Genomic DNA, 15,989 nt, shown 5'->3' on the forward strand with positions numbered 1-15,989 from the left:
CTGGTTAACAAACTTGTTTACATGCGGCAGCTGCAGTGCACCGCACCGTCGCGGCCACCAGGCGGCGCCGCAGCAGCGACAACGGCAGAGAGGGGCGGAGCAAAACCGCTGATCTCCAAAACATGCGCACTGCCCTCCTCCTGTTGACAAGATACGACAACGACCATCGTTGCACGGCCATATTTGTGAGACCAGCACAGGCTGTATGTACGCAGCCTGTGCCCTCCAACTCCCCAAACATGTTTACGGCTTATCATCCAGGATGGAGTGGCCGAAGGAGTTGAGACACGACAGTACAGCTTAGCTGCTAAATGACATGGGTGAAGACACCTGTGTTTCCCAACGAGGCTGGCAGCTGAAGTAGAGGTGAGCGACGTTAGCGTGATGCATTTAAAATGAACGATAAGGGCTTCTGAAAACACCTAGCTAGCTAAGTAGCCACTAAGCTAATCAGCATCGAGCCGCAGCGGGCTGTTAAAAGATGACATGTTTCAGAGAGGGTTGGCTTAATGTATGTTATAAATTAACTCACCTTGTTTCAAACCAACCGTTCCTTCTTACCTTTACTGGAGCTTAATATATTATAATTCTGTTACAAGCTTCTGTTTCAGCCAAACTAGAAAAAAGAACATAGTGTGCCAAAACTGGACTCCATGCACTACGTTTTGGGTTGAGAATCTTTTGAGTGAAGCTTTCTAATCTGAAGGAGTCTTCTTTGTATTTTTATTAACTTCTGTCCTGTTATGTGTTATATCTATATGCTGCATTGTGTAACTAGGGTGACAGTCGACCTTCTCCTTTGAGGGCACTCGTGTAACCACATGTCTTATCTGGGCACTTTGTTTTGAAAAGCAGCTTATTGTGCAGACAAAGCATAAGGGCCAAGAGTCTATTACTGTCACACTAAACTGGAATATACTCCAGGATCAGGACGAGACAGGGAAACAAAGGGCAAGCAGACAGTAAGGAAGACAAGTTTGATGTTACATCTCCAGAAGTTCCTCACTGTGCATATTTTATGTGAGCAAACTCAGTCAAAACATCTTGGCTTTAGGACTGCAACTGCTAGTTTTTTCTTTGTCGATAGTTTAATTGTCTGTTGTTGTTTTGTTTGTTTTTTATTTATCAACTATTTGGTTATTTTTCTTTGGTCTAGAAAATGGTGAGAAATGGTTATCTTCTGCAAGTTATATTGTCCATAATCCCATACATTTTACTTTACTGTCAAAAAGGAGCCAGATGTTTAAATTTAAGAAGATGAAATCAGAGAATTTTGAATTTTTTCCTTTAAAAATCACTCAAAGCTATTAACTGATTATCAGATTAACTGGCATTGGATTTAATAGCTGACAAGTGGAGCACCAACAATTACATTTCTATAATTGAGTAATTGAAGTTATTTTTGAAGGAATAAAGTATAGATTCTGTGGTTTCAGTATCTTAAATCGGAAGTCATATCAATTAATTGAATATCAAAGTGTATTTAAGTGGTTAACGGTTAATTAGTCAATCATTACACCCCTGGTTGTCAATTATTAAATTTATTTCGTATGATTATGGTACCCAGTAATCGTTTTTAGTAATTTTCTTAAAGAAAAGAAGAAGTCCAGATTGTTTACTTCCAGCGTTTAAAATACTTTTTCTTTCCTCCTCTGTGTCGGTAAACTAAATATCTTTGGATTGTGGACAAAATATGAAATTTGAGCACGTCACACATTTGGGAAACATGCTGGCATTTTTGAAATAATTTAACAGACCAAGTAACTAATCAATGAATTGTTGCAGCTCTACTTTGTTGTTGCTGACTGATTTGTTTGTAGCTTATTTATCTGCATCTCCACTCCCTCATTTGTAAGTGGGCCACTGGCTGCATGGTGAGATTGGAGACATGTACATAGTAGATAAGCTATCAAAAGGTTTGAACAACTCCGCCTTAAACTCGCCCTGCTCACATTAAAGAGAGGCGTCTGATTTGAATTCAGTAATAATTAGCTTTTCTTTTCAGCAGTGTATCCTTTTCTTCTTAAGGACGTAAGCATAAACTTTTAGAGCCTAATTTATGCTGCAGTAATTTGGAGTGTTTTAGGAGGCGGTAGGAGATACTGAGCTGTCTGATGTAACAGGACACTGACCCAGCCACAAACTCAGTTTAGGGCTGCTGATCTTACGGGACAGCGACGGTCCTCCTTAATTGTTTTACATAACAAGGAGGCACAGACACGCCGTTGAAAAGCATTCAGCAGGATCACAAACACCTCTGTTGAGCTAAATGCAGCACATTGCGTTCTCAGTGCTCTTTCTTTGGCCTGACAGGTGGGCAGGATGGGGGAGCGGACGGTGGGACGCCGCGTAGCTGCCATCTCTCCAGTGCAGCAGATGCTGGCCTCTGGCACTGGTGCCCTCCTCACATCTATATTTGGTGAGATTATAGAAGTAAAGACCAGGAAAAGCAGCAACGGAGCTTTCCACAGTCTCCTGTCATTTTCACCCACTTTGGTTATTGCTGTACAGCTCTTGTGTTGTTAGTGTAACTGAATCAGCTGATTTGTTTGCAGTCACACCGCTGGACGTTGTGAAGATCAGGCTGCAGGCCCAGCAGACACCGTTCCACCAAGGTAGGAAATGTAGCTTCAGTGGTTTGAAATCACACATTAGCTTAGCTAATAAAACACTTAAGCCCCTTTCAGATATGCATTTCCACACAACACAAATCTGAACTGAACAGTCACAGTATCAGACGGACACACACAAGCAACCATACTTTGAGTTCAGTGAAGCAATTAGGGAAGATCTTTTCCACATACATTTTAGCACCAATATTCATCCAGAAGCAGAATCACAGAACACCTACTCACTTTACAATTTCAAATCTGTTTGGACACAAAATATAGTTTCCATAATAATAAAACTTTATTGCAATGAAATCAGACATCAACAGCTGAAAAATTAATGATACTCACCAATTATGAATGTAATCTGAGCTGTTTTTTTTCCAAGTTTGTTGCTTCCAGCTCTTTAGCATTAGATCCTCTGAGTTTATTAAATACCTGCAGCATCAGCCAGCAGCAGCATTCTCCAAAGAGAGAGGGATCGATACATTTCTACACAGAACAACAGCACTAACTTCCCCCACTGTTTGAGAAACACTGGTGTATCGTCTTATGTTGCATGAATGCATACCGCGGGTCTCTCTGGCACTATGAGGTGTTTGTCTAAATGAAGCTGTACGGAACACAAATGGAAAAGTAACCTGTGTCTGACAGGCGGAATGCTGTCACTAACAGATTGACAAAGCAACAATGTTCCACATCCCATGTCTGAAAAGGGTTTGAGTTTGCTCTTGACAGCTGCTTGGAGGTGCCATTTTTATCTGAAGGCTTTGCTCCTAATACTAACCCCACTGCACCTGTCCTCTGTCTGTTGTTTGTCCTTTCTTTGCTTCGTTCCATAGCTTTAGTCAGTGAATCTGCTCCGTGGGGTGGTGTCACTCGCCCCTCCAAGTGTGAGTATCTGACATGCCAGCGCTACATGCTACCACTTGGCTGCAGTTTGAAAACATGCTGGTGTGACACAGTTTTGTGCGTGCAGTCACATGCTCAAATCCAAACATCTCTGCCAGTGAAAACAAGATATGCAAGTAGATCCGCATGATTCCAGTCAGCTTAGAAAAGCATGTTTTTACTTCACAACTATCATGTAATAATTCAGCAGTATGATAAGTCAAAGAAACATTAATAATGTTCCCTTGTTGTACCTCACTACTCCAAACTCAGCTTCTTTTTACTCCGGTCACTCATAGTATTTAACAGACCAAAATTTGGAGTAGAGCTGGTTGAGAAATGCTGCTTTTTTTGGAGATTCTTTGAAGGTTTTGTCAGCGTTCAGCTCTGAAAAAACAAACAGAGTAGTCAGTGAACAAGGACGGCTCTGCGGTCGTTGCCAGCCATTGCCTGCATTATTAATGGCATTTCTCCACCCTGTGACGCCTTGTACAGCTCAGTGTACACAACATATTAACCTTTGCTGCATTCTGTTAATACTGTGAGACACACCGTTGTTTTTCAATTCTGACTTTTTAATAAATTAGCCTGCGATTATTCTGAGAAGCTTTGGGTTTTTCTCTTCCTTTGACTTCTGGTTGTTCTCTCACACAGGGAAGTGTTTCCTGTATTGTAACGGACTGATGGATCACATCTATGTTTGTCAGAATAGAACCAGTTGCACCAGCTGGTACAAAACACCAACACATTTCAGCGGGACTCTGGTGAGTAGCAGCACATTAGAGGCCTTGCTTTTGTTTTCAGTCTCTTATCCGTGAAATGACAGATGATGTGACGTGTTTGTTTGCGCTACAGGATGCTTTTGTGAAAATCAGTCGCCATGAAGGACTCCGCTCTTTGTGGAGTGGATTACCACCAACACTGTGAGTAACATGTGGAAAATATTTGCGGTTCTTGTAGAATTAATGTGTCAGAATTGATTTAAAGGGTGAAAAAGGTGTAAATGTTTAATTTTGATATTTAAGCATTGTTTACTTCAGAATGTCATAATTAAAGGATGAAATATTTCCTCTGTAAATGTAATGTTTTCCATATTGAGATTCATTAAATTCACTCAGTAATGCCTTGTTCTTGGCAGGCCAACCGAAAAATCCTTTTCACAGAGGAGTTTCACTGTTTGAAATCTGCACAGGAGGCCCCCTTTAGTCAAATGTTAACTAAAAAATCCACATTTCACCCTGCATATCATGCCTTCCTGTATCCAGTACTAAAGAGTCTGCAGGGTTTTTTTTTTTTCTCCGAATGGTTAATCTTTTACAAAATATCTTGAAAAAATATACAAGGGCAAAGTTCGAGGGCTCCCCTGACTAATGATTTTCCTAGTGGACCAGGAGTTGTTATTACTTCAGGCCTTTAGTCGGCAAGTTGCTGCAGATTCATTGTGTCAATGTAATTATCTAAGTTTTTATTTTTTGGAAGTGGGGGAATCAGAAAATGATTTGAGAGAATGATTTAAGCTGTCTAATGTTGTTAACATTGCATTATAGTGAAATGCGAAATTGCAGCAAACAGTGAGCCTTTCGAATATAAATGTTGCAAGTGCACGCACAGAGTAAGCTGCTCTAAAACGAGCAAAAGTGGTACCGTTTCTGAACGGCTCTGAAAAATCAACAAGGACACCAAACATTCACCTCATCCTCTGGAAGTTATCAAAGAAACTGTGTGTTCCATCCTTCAGTCCACCGGTCTGTCCTGTCAAAGACACTTGACCTCTGCATAGCTGGAAAGAAAAGATAAGATAATCCTTTATTAATCCCACAGCAGGGGACTTGGCAGTGTTTCAACATCAAAGAGGCAAAAATGTAGGGAGCGTCAGTAGCACAATATAGAAGCAGTACACAGAAGTACTGTTGTATTGTACAGATTCTTCTATATGCAAAACGATCTAGATATTTCACAGATTCCACCAAATGTGGAGAATAATGATATTTCACAGGGTTATTCTATGTCGATAAAATGCTAGGAATCTTCTGAGTGTAAAACATATTCATAATGCACAGGCTTTAATGCATTGATGGTGCTCCAGAGTGAAATGGGACTTTTTCTGTGTGCATGTGGCAGTACAGGCTGGAAACAGTGACACATTTCTGACCTAAAAATTCATTTAAACCTTTGCTGATTTGTGTGTGTAGGGTTATGGCCGTACCTGCTACCATCATCTACTTCACCTGCTACGACCAGCTGCGGGACTTTCTCAGATTCGGACTGGGTCTTCAGGGAAGCCACGTCCCTCTTCTTGCCGGAGGTCTTGCCAGATGTAAGTGTGTGACAATCCAACGTAGAATCCCGGCTGTAAACAGTTTTCTTTATTATTTGTAACGTGTATCTGTGTTGCAGTGGGGGCTGTGACGGTGATCAGCCCTCTGGAGCTGGTCAGGACTAAGATGCAGTCCCGTCGGTTGTCCTACAGCGAGCTGCGGGTCTGTATCCGCTCCGCTGTGGCCCAGGACGGCCTGCTGTCGCTGTGGAGGGGCTGGGGACCCACCGTGCTCAGAGATGTACCGTTTTCTGGTGAGAGCAGCACCCTGAATAGACTATATGTGCACTACCGCTCCAAAGTTTGGGATCACTTAGAAATGTCCTTATTTTTGAAAGAAAAGTTTGTTTTTTTGTTACTGAAGACTACATTAAATTAATCATAAATACAGTCTAGATATTGTTAATGTGCTAAATGACTATTCTAGCTGGAAACGGCTGATTTTTAATGGAATATCTCCATAGGGGTACAGCGGAACATTTCCAGCAACCATCACTCCTGTGTTCTAATGCTACATTGTGTTAGCTAATGGTGTTGAAAGGCTAATTGATGATTAGAAAAAGCTTGTGCAATTTTTTTAGCACATGAATAAAACTGAGTTTTCATGGAAAACAGGAAATTGTCTGGGTGATCCCAAACTTTTCAACGGCAGTGTACTTGTTAATCATCACCATAAAACGCCATAGTGGGTTTAGAAACTAGTGGGTTTCACTAATTTGGTTGCTAGCAAGACTCTTGTTTTGACAAGTTAATATTTCCTTTAAGTTTTAGTCGAAACAACTTGTGCGGACAGCAGAATATATGGTAAGACAAGTGTAGTTGGTTCATGTTAAGTTTATTTTATGTATCTTGAATCTCCCCCAACAGTAAACAGTTAATTACAATAATAAAAAATCTGAAATAAAAGGGGTCTGCTCACTTTGTATCTGTAGGGTCCGATTCCGTAGTCTCCCACTTTGACGGTAAGATCTGCAGTCAGGTAGCAGTTCCTCAGACCCAAATGACGACAAGAAAAAAGACAAAAACATCAACGTTACACACAAATTTGCAAATTTGGTCTGGGTGACCCTAGTGTAGATGTAATAAGTGAAAGGAAAATCAAACCAAAATCAGTCATCTTGAAATGGAAAATGTATCCAATCCTCCACAGAAACTTGTCAAACCACCTCTGTTTGACCTCCTTTTACTGTTATTTAATATTTTCCGCATGTTTCTTACAATCATTAAAATACGTCTCTTTCCTTGTTGTGTTTGGAAACATCCTAACCATGCTGTTGAAAACTGAAACACTGCAGTTGGACAGTGAAGAAGTTAATGTGAATGTTTTAACACTTTTTTCTAACATTAAACTGCTAAATCTAGTGTTTAATATTGAAAACATAGATTTGTCTCCATCACTCTTTTTACCATCTTCCCTCCAGGGCCGGTTTATGGTCTCTCAGATGTAGTCTGTAACAGAGAGGGAGTGTATTAATTTTTAAATATGGGGATAAAACTGTACATTTTCAGACAGTCTCTCGGGGGAGGCAGACTTAGTGTTGCAGTCGGTTGTTGAAGCTTGTGAGAAAAGTACAACGTCAGCTGCCCAATCATGGCATCTGTGTCAATGTTGTATTGGCAATTTTTGAAGACAAAACTTCAATTTTACTGTAAGGTAGACATAGCAAGAAATGACCAAATAAAGCATCTCTGTTTGTGTGTCCCTGCAGCTTTGTACTGGTTTAACTATGAACTGGTGAAGGCCCACCTATGTGAACAGTCTCGAATGCCACAGGCCAACTTCTCCATCAGCTTTACAGCAGGAGCTATCTCTGGAGCTGTAAGTGCCCAACAGTCATTCTGACACACCCCAGCTCTCTGCTGCATAAGGTAGCCATGTTTTTCTACCACTTTATACCAGTAAATGGTAGAATACCGGATAACTATCCTGATAAGATCCAATGATAGAGTTATTTCCTGCTTATCCTCAAGTCAAAACGAATAAAAACAACATGTACCTGTGAGAAAGCTGGTCTTTGTCTTACTGACCACATTGGTCTATACTTACATAATTATATCACTTTATAACACTTCTGATACCGAGGTCATCCAGGAGCAGTGATTGCACTGTCAAGACCGGCGTTAAGTAACAGATCAGATTGTAATATTTGATAAGCAGTAGTCAAGCAGCTTCTGATATAAACTGTTGTCCTTGAAGCACAGTGAATATATGAGGGTTCTGTCTCTCCTGGTCTTTAGATCGCTGCAGTTCTGACGCTGCCGTTTGATGTCGTAAAGACTCGGAGACAGATTCAGCTGGGAGAGATGGATACTCTGGGAGGTCTGTCCTCATACGTTCATGATGAAAACAGTAATGCTGTGTGAATAAATGTGTGTGTGTGTAGCGTGTTCTAAACTGTAGCTTACTGTCCTTCCTCCTAGTCTCCTTAAAGAAACCCACGTCCACATGGCACATGATGAAGGAAATATGGGCTGACTTGGGCTACAGAGGCCTTTTTGCAGGTACGGACTTCTCCTGTCTCAAATAAACTAAAACTACATACATTTGCTCTGCTTGAAAGTGAAGACATGTTTACTTTCCACAGGTTTCATGCCAAGAGTGATCAAAGTGGCTCCGGCCTGTGCTATTATGATAAGCAGTTACGAATTTGGAAAGGCCTTCTTCCAGAAGATGAACCTTGATCGCGAGCGTCTGGCTTCCTGAAGGCTGTGTGACGCTGGTTGTTCGCCAGCAGGGGCGGAGCATGCAGACATTATGATCAAGGATAACGTGTCCTCAGACAGAAGGTAGAGGAGCAGGCTGACGATGAGGATTCTTTGCAGGGATGCCTCACCCTTTTTCAAGAGAGCAGACTAGTTTTCTTGAAGTATAAACACTCGAGACACACCTGCATACTGAAACACAATAAAGAACTTGATGCTGAAGAATCTTCTGGGACCACAGACATTATCTGTGCTGATTCGCATACATTTTGTCAGATTTCTTTTCAAAGAGAAAGACTTTTAGTGCTTGTACCAAATGATTATACTCATCAAATTAAAAATCTTAAGGAGTGAACAGCACAGATTCAATCCTGCCACCATCATCCTGGGTGAAAACCTGCTCACACACTGTGCAGGACGATTTAGGAACCCTGAAACATTCTTAAAGGGTGAATCTTCAGAGCGCTGTGGCATGAGTTTGAAGAAAATCTGTTTTTCCTACATTTTGCGGCAAACTGCATGGTGTGTCCATCCCCATCCAACACAGAGCCCAGATCCGCTGCTCCACCTTGCATCGGCATTACTGCATCAGCCTGCATTCCAGTAGGAGTAAAGCATGACCATTTTACATTTATCTGCTGTTTAGATGCCTGAAAAATCTGGTTTATATGCTGGATATGTTGGACTTTTGTATTTGCAAGAGAAGAGCTGTGGAAGAAATCCACAAAGAACAACTACAGATTTTTATGAGTTCATGTATGTTTCCATACTGTAGTACATGACATGCATGGTCTGATTTTCTGAGGATGCACTATATGATGGAAACATGGAAGCAAGTTTTCATTTGTGCATGAATTAAATGCTATGAAATATGTAGCAGAATTTTCAGTGAAAACCACTGCAGGTGAAAATGACAGATTTTGCATCAAAGCAAAAATGATTTCAAGAAGTTTATTAGTGGCATTCTGGTGATGAGATGCAGGAATTTCTTATCCACAATAAACACTGGATCGTAAAAAATAATATTTCTGCCTTAATGTGAAAGATAGAAATGCGTTCTTTGTGTTTTTATGATTTTAAATGAAAATAAATGCTATGACAGCTTGATTTTTATTCAATGATTGATTCATTTTTTGGCCTCAATTTTCACTGTTACGCTGACGATATCCAGCTGTATCTCGGCTCCAAATCCCCCACTGACTTCCCCCATCAAAAACTCTCTGTTTCTCTGATCTCAAATCCTGGCTCCATCATAACTTTCTCACACTTAACTCTGATAAAACAGAAATCATTTTTATTGGATCCAAGTCACCCCTTAATAAATTCTCCCACTTCTCTTTCTCCATTGACACTGTCCCTCTTACACCCACTTCAACTGTTAAAAACCTTGGCATACTTTTCGACTCCACCCTCAGTTTTCAACCTCACATAAAGCAGCTGTCTAAGACTGCCTTTTTTCACCTCCGCAACATCGGTCGCCTCCGCCCTTTCCTCACTGACACTGACGCACAAACTCTGGTTCACTCCTTCATCATGTCCCATATAGATTGTTGTAATTCCTTGCTCCTTGGTCTCCCAGCATCATCCCTACAGAAACTTCAGTACATCCAGAACTCAGCAGCTCGTGTCCTCACTCACACCAACCGCTCCTCTCACATCACTCCCATCCTTCGTCAACTTCACTGGCTCCCCGTTCAGTCCCGCATCATATTCAAAACTCTCCTCCTCACTTTCAAAGCTCTCCATAATCTGGCCCCTCTGTACCTCAATGAACTTCTGACCCCCTACTCACCCTCTCGCTCTCTCCGGTCCTCCAGCTCCAACCTCCTCTCCATCCCTCAAACCAAACTCTCCACCGTGGGGGTGGGGGTGGGGTGGGGTGGGGTGGGGGGGCGGTCTTTCAGTGCTGTTGCCCCGAAGCTCTGGAACTAACTCCCCCAAACCCTCTGTGATTGTCACTCCTTCTCTACTTTCAAATCTCTGCTCAAAACTCATCTTTTCAATAATAATTTTGCCTCCTCCTCCTTGTAGTTTTGTTTTTGTTCTGTTGTTGTTCTTTTTGTTTATGTAAAGCGACCTTGGGTTTGTGAAAGGCGCTATATAAATTGAACATATTATTATTATTTATTCCCCATGATATGGTATTGTAAGTGGCCACCTTTATTTTAACAAATGTTACATGTACATTAGTTATGATCAGAATTTATTTGAACATTAGGGGGATGCATTAGATAGGGGTTTAGGCATCTATCCATTGGAATTGTTTAGTAATAATTTCTGTCATTCTGGTGAATTTTTGAATGCTAATTTATTTATTTTCTGCATCAATTTATGGCTGATATGTCTATTTGTGTAAAAGACAACACAAAATTCAAGAAGCATGAGCTAATGTTAAAGTGAAAACTGATATGCACAGGGACAATGCACTCTTTCTATTGAAGTTGTCATTCTGATTAATTAAGATGCATCATGTTTTCGTTATGTACAGTACTGTCCTGGATAAAATAACTGTAAAAGGAACAGTATTTGAATAATTTAAAACATATATCCCGTTGTGATATGATATCTCATATAATGAAAAAAGAAAACAAAAAGTTTTAATATTGTTATGAACGGTTATACAGCCTATATACTGGTTTTTACGTGTTAAGTTGTAATGAGTTATTATTGTAAAACCAAACTGCGACATCTTGTGGCTTCTTTGATTATTACATCTGCAACTAAAAATCTCGGAGGCGGGTCTTCTCTGTGCGTAAGCACACTGTCTCTCGCGATATTTCCTTTGGTATATAGATGCAGTTCGCCCCTCTGTAGGCCTCTTTGAATCGGATTGGAGACAAAATGGTGAGCCTTTTCTAGCTGATGCTTACTCTTGAAAGTGGATCTGTCCTTCATCTGAGGCATCCGCTGCTTAATAACTTGTTTATTACACTCAGATTGCTTTTATGTAAAATTGTAATACAGTCTTTGGCAGATTTTTGAGGTATTTCAGACAGAAATGTCAACCTGCTCGGATGCATGCATAGGCATGCCGGCAATACAGGCTCCAAAATGGCTGCTTTTAGCAGGCCTGTGCTAAAGTTTTAAAACATTTGGGAAGCTAAGTCATTATCAGTACGTTAGTTACTTATGTTAATATATTTTTTAAGAAAATTGGAAGCTTAAAAATAAAGACTGGGTTGTCTTTTGACACGTCAGATTTAACAGCCGACCCGGAGGTTGGGTGGCTAACAGGCTGCTAACAGCGTGGTAAACCTGAATGCAACTTAACACTGATAACCTAAATCTACGTTCAGTAAGTATAATATCACTAAGGGTAACATGCGCAACTCGGTTAAATGTTGTTGCAGACAGTTCTGAACATATTACTTAATCATGGCCCAGCTAACAGCTTGTTCTCTCCACAGTCCCACCGTAAGTTTTCGGCCCCCCGTCACGGGTCTCTGGGCTTTTTGCCCCGCAAGAGAAGCAAACGTCATCGTGGTAAGGCCAAGAGCTTCCCCAAGGATGACCCCAGCAAGCCCGTCCACCTCACTGCCTTCCTGGGCTACAAGGCCGGCATGACGCACATTGTCCGTGAGGTCGACAGACCTGGCTCAAGTGAGTACAATCAGGCCATAAATGAGAACGTGTTGTGCACCAAAAAGGTGGATTGGGTGTTGAACATTAGTGATAATGGACCCTTTTTCACTGCAGCCACTTTAGTTTGTAATAGCAGGAGAACAAGGTGTTACTACACAATAACTTTGTTTAAAGCATGACCACATTCTCCATGCTTTTTGGAACATTTTAAGAGATTGGTTAAGTTTTTCAACAGAACACCACATTTCTGTAGGTTCTGCCTCTTATTCGGTTTGCTGCATATTTTTAAATGCCTTCGAAGACACTTGAAGGTTATGCAGTTTAGAGGGTGATTTATAATGTAGTATTAAAGTATCTGCAGTGGAAAGGGTCTGAGGATGACGCTCTGCCTGTGATGAGACTCTCGACGGGCGGACAGAATGGGTTTATACCCCCTTGCTGAATGTCGAGTACTGAGTGCAGTCTATATCATGAATCTAAATGTGCCCTTTTTTTTTTTTTTACTTTGACAAGCTAAATTCATTAAATGTAATGTCTTTTCCTCATGCAGAGGTGAACAAGAAGGAAGTTGTTGAGGCTGTGACCATTGTGGAAACTCCTCCTATGATCGTGGTCGGGGTTGTGGGTTATGTCAACACCCCCCGTGGCCTGCGTTCCCTGAGAACCATCTTTGCTGAGCATGTCAGTGATGAGTGCAAGCGTCGCTTCTACAAGAACTGGTGAGTCTCAGAATGAGAGCTGATTTGTAATTAAAGTGAAGCAGTTAGTTGCCAGTGGAAATGAAACCAGTCCTACAGTTTCACTGAGCGAGTCTAACATAACGGTGGCCCCTGTGGCAGCTCCGCTCAGGTGCCGTGTGCCCTGATGAGCTCCGGGCTCCTCTGGCCAGTGGAAAGTGCTTCTTAGAAACTGTGCCATGAGCCAAAATCCTTACCGGCTGATGCAGCCCCCTTATCCACATGGAGGGTGGGCAAGCAGCCATGCACAGTGTTCTTCCGCTGGCCCTTTGGGGTTATGAAGGACCTGTGCCAACATCTGTCGCTTCGTGCTCTCAGGTACAAGTCCAAGAAGAAGGCCTTCACCAAGTACTGCAAGAAATGGCAGGATGATGAGGGCAAGAAGCAGCTGGAGAAGGACTTTGCTGCCATGAAGAAGTACTGCCAGGTCATCCGCATCATCGCCCACACACAGGTTAGTTCATTTGAGGTGATCATTTAGTTTCTTACATGTCAGTGATGAGACCACGGAACTTGCGTCAGGCATGGCGCCCGACACCCTGTGAGGATATCTTCCATGCTGCCTTCCTTCTGAGACTACAAAGCTAAAACTTTCAGTCCACCTTGTGTTATTTGTGCTTACATTCTGTTCTGACTTGTTTCTGTACAGATGCGTCTGCTGCCTCTGAGGCAGAAGAAGGCTCACCTGATGGAGGTTCAGCTTAACGGCGGCACCATCTCTGATAAGGTGGACTGGGCTCGTGAGAAGCTGGAGCAGGCTGTCCCCATCGGTAGCGTCTTCTCCCAGGATGAGATGATCGACGTCATTGGTGTCACTAAGGGTCATGGATACAAGGGTAAGATCATTGAAGTGTTTTAAATGTTTATCTACAGCTTTTCTTAGTGTAGCTCGGGTGTTTAAATTTGTTGACTTACCAAATGTGATGTCTCATAGGTGTCACCAGCCGTTGGCACACAAAGAAACTTCCCCGCAAGACCCATCGTGGTCTGCGTAAGGTGGCCTGTATCGGTGCCTGGCATCCTGCCCGTGTGGCCTTCTCTGTGGCCCGTGCTGGTCAGAAGGGTTACCACCACCGTACCGAGATCAACAAGAAGATCTACAAGATCGGTCAGGGCTACCACACCAAGGATGGAAAGCTGGTGAAGAACAACGCCTCCACTGAGTACGATCTGTCCAACAAGAGCATCAACCCCCTGGTAGGGAACACTTTCGAAACTGTACGTGGTCCTGCAGTACTCCAACCTGGGAGCAGATGTGACTGAGTGTCTTTTTTTTAACTTGCAGGGTGGATTTGTTCACTATGGAGAGGTGACCAATGACTTCGTCATGGTAAAGGGCTGTGTTGTGGGGACCAAGAAGAGGGTGCTGACTCTGCGCAAGGTGAGGATGAAGTGCAGCAATTTTATATTTGGACAAAATGTGACTGATAATCTGACAACATGGTGTAAATGTAGTTAACATCTGGTGAAACTGAAAAGGCTCCTACCTTCTGGCTGGAAGATTAGATTGATCTATATTAAACTTGTATTGTCATGAACATTAAGTTCTGATTTTGACTTTCTTTTTCTCTAGTCTCTGCTGGTGCAGACCAGCCGTCGTGCTTTGGAGAAGATCGACCTCAAGTTTATCGACACCACCTCCAAGTTCGGTCATGGTCGCTTCCAGACCCTGGAGGAAAAGAAGGCGTTCATGGTAAGACTTAATGCTTTCAGGCAAATTTTACAATTCCTTATTTTCTTAGTTTTCCTGTTTGAGCAACATAAATGAGGCACATTCCTGTCATGTTAATCTGTTTAAAAACTAGACAACAAATATCTAATTTTGAAAAGTTCAATGTGCAGTTTCTGCATTAACTGATCAGGATTTAACACATTTGAGTTTAGTTTTCCCTAAATGGCCATGGGAGGATAAGTTTCAACTTTCTATGCAAAAATATTGCAAGAAAATATTACAGGTTACAAAATGTTTGTAGGATTCTGGGTGATGTAAAACACCAGTAATTGAGTGGTGTAATGGTGGGTTGGTTGATTTTTAGCTTTAAAAAAGTGGATGTAGCTGAAATTTCATCAATTACTGGTAAATTAAATTCTTGTTGCTCTAGATAATGCAAAAAGAAGATATGGTGCTGTGACCTAATGTGTATTAAAGGTCTTAAAAGCCTTGAAATGTAACTTTAAAACCTTTTAACCATGATTATAGCATTGCAGACTGTTGATTACTTTCTATCGTTTCCCTGCACTGTTCGTAACCTGGTTCAGTCTTCAGTATGAACTCTGGGTTCCATTCCAGTGCCACAGTGAGCTCCAGTGAGGCAGGGGAGCAGTGCCTCTTTGTGCTGACTCCCTGTTCACTCTCTGGGAACACTGGCTGCTCTGAGCCAACAGCAGACTGTTAAAGTACTGGCATATGACTGATGGTCTTGTTTCTGTCTTCCACAGGGACCACTCAAGAAGGACCGCATTGCCAAGGAGGAGACCGCCTAAAGTCCCCGACTACAGACGATGTCTCTGCTGCACAGACTGTCACCATCTTTACTGTAGTGCAGAGTTATTTAATAAAAGTAAAAGCCAAAAATGTTTTGTCTGGGTTTTTTCTTTTTAAATGATGCTTGTATACGTGCAGTAAAATACAGACGGTGCATCTCTTGATAACGTGACTTTAAACACCATGTTGGAGCTTGTATGTGTTTGAACTAATTTCTCAAGTTTACCCTCATGTAGCTACACTAAAATACAAACGCAACAAAACGACAGTGTGTACCAGTTCCCAGCAACTTTGCACAGCCATTGAAGAGGAGTGGACACCCCCCACCCAATAACTGCACCTTTCAGAGTTGCCTTATTGTGGGCAGTCTAAGGCACACCTGTGCACTAATCATGGTGTCTAATCAGCATCTTGATACGGCACACCTGTGAGCCTGGATGGATTATCTCAGCAAAGGAGAAGTGCTCACTATCACAGATTTAGACAGATTTGTGAACAATATTTGAGAGAAATGGTGATAATGTGAATGTGGAAAAAGTTTTAGATCTTTGAGTTCATCTCATAAAAAATGGGAGTAAAAACAAAAGTGTTGCATTTATGTTTTTGTTGAGTGTATTTTAGACCTGAAGTCAAGTGGAAATACTGGTAGAAAAACTCCAGTATGG

At 41.7% G+C, this 15,989-nt stretch overlaps 2 protein-coding genes and 2 non-coding genes across 5 annotated transcripts; all 4 read left to right on the forward strand.

Annotated features, from left to right (window-relative positions):
* Window positions 1-138: 138 nt before the first annotated feature.
* On the forward strand, window positions 139-9,633 carry slc25a39 (solute carrier family 25 member 39). 2 transcript variants are annotated; one of them, XM_022194721.2, is made up of 12 exons: window positions 139-366; window positions 2,314-2,419; window positions 2,556-2,615; window positions 3,452-3,502; window positions 4,155-4,264; window positions 4,356-4,423; window positions 5,693-5,817; window positions 5,898-6,071; window positions 7,527-7,636; window positions 8,056-8,137; window positions 8,239-8,319; window positions 8,403-9,633. In XM_022194721.2, exons 2-12 carry the CDS (start codon window positions 2,323-2,325, stop codon window positions 8,519-8,521), a joined length of 1,077 nt encoding a protein of 358 aa, XP_022050413.1. In that variant the 5' UTR covers window positions 139-366; window positions 2,314-2,322; the 3' UTR covers window positions 8,522-9,633. The 2 variants fall into 2 exon arrangements, with proteins under 2 accessions (XP_022050413.1, XP_022050422.1); XM_022194730.2 differs by lacking the exon at window positions 3,452-3,502.
* Window positions 9,634-11,246: 1,613 nt separating this feature from the next.
* rpl3 (ribosomal protein L3) lies at window positions 11,247-15,414 on the forward strand. The gene is made up of 9 exons (XM_022194666.2): window positions 11,247-11,364; window positions 11,928-12,120; window positions 12,653-12,821; window positions 13,158-13,293; window positions 13,489-13,675; window positions 13,774-14,036; window positions 14,125-14,220; window positions 14,413-14,532; window positions 15,279-15,414. The coding sequence occupies exons 1-9, from the start codon at window positions 11,362-11,364 to the stop codon at window positions 15,321-15,323; spliced, it is 1,212 nt and encodes a 403-aa protein (XP_022050358.2). The 5' UTR covers window positions 11,247-11,361; the 3' UTR covers window positions 15,324-15,414.
* Window positions 13,330-13,420, forward strand: LOC127531740 (small nucleolar RNA U83B). The gene has a single exon (XR_007938833.1). It is a non-coding gene; the product is annotated as a small nucleolar RNA U83B (small nucleolar RNA).
* Window positions 15,074-15,206, forward strand: LOC127531738 (small nucleolar RNA SNORA54). Its single transcript, XR_007938831.1, has one exon. It is a non-coding gene; the product is annotated as a small nucleolar RNA SNORA54 (small nucleolar RNA).
* Window positions 15,415-15,989: the final 575 nt, after the last annotated feature.

The sequence above is a fragment of the Acanthochromis polyacanthus genome, chromosome 21 (genome assembly GCF_021347895.1).
Source record: "Acanthochromis polyacanthus isolate Apoly-LR-REF ecotype Palm Island chromosome 21, KAUST_Apoly_ChrSc, whole genome shotgun sequence".
Lineage (NCBI taxonomy): Eukaryota > Metazoa > Chordata > Actinopteri > Pomacentridae > Acanthochromis > Acanthochromis polyacanthus.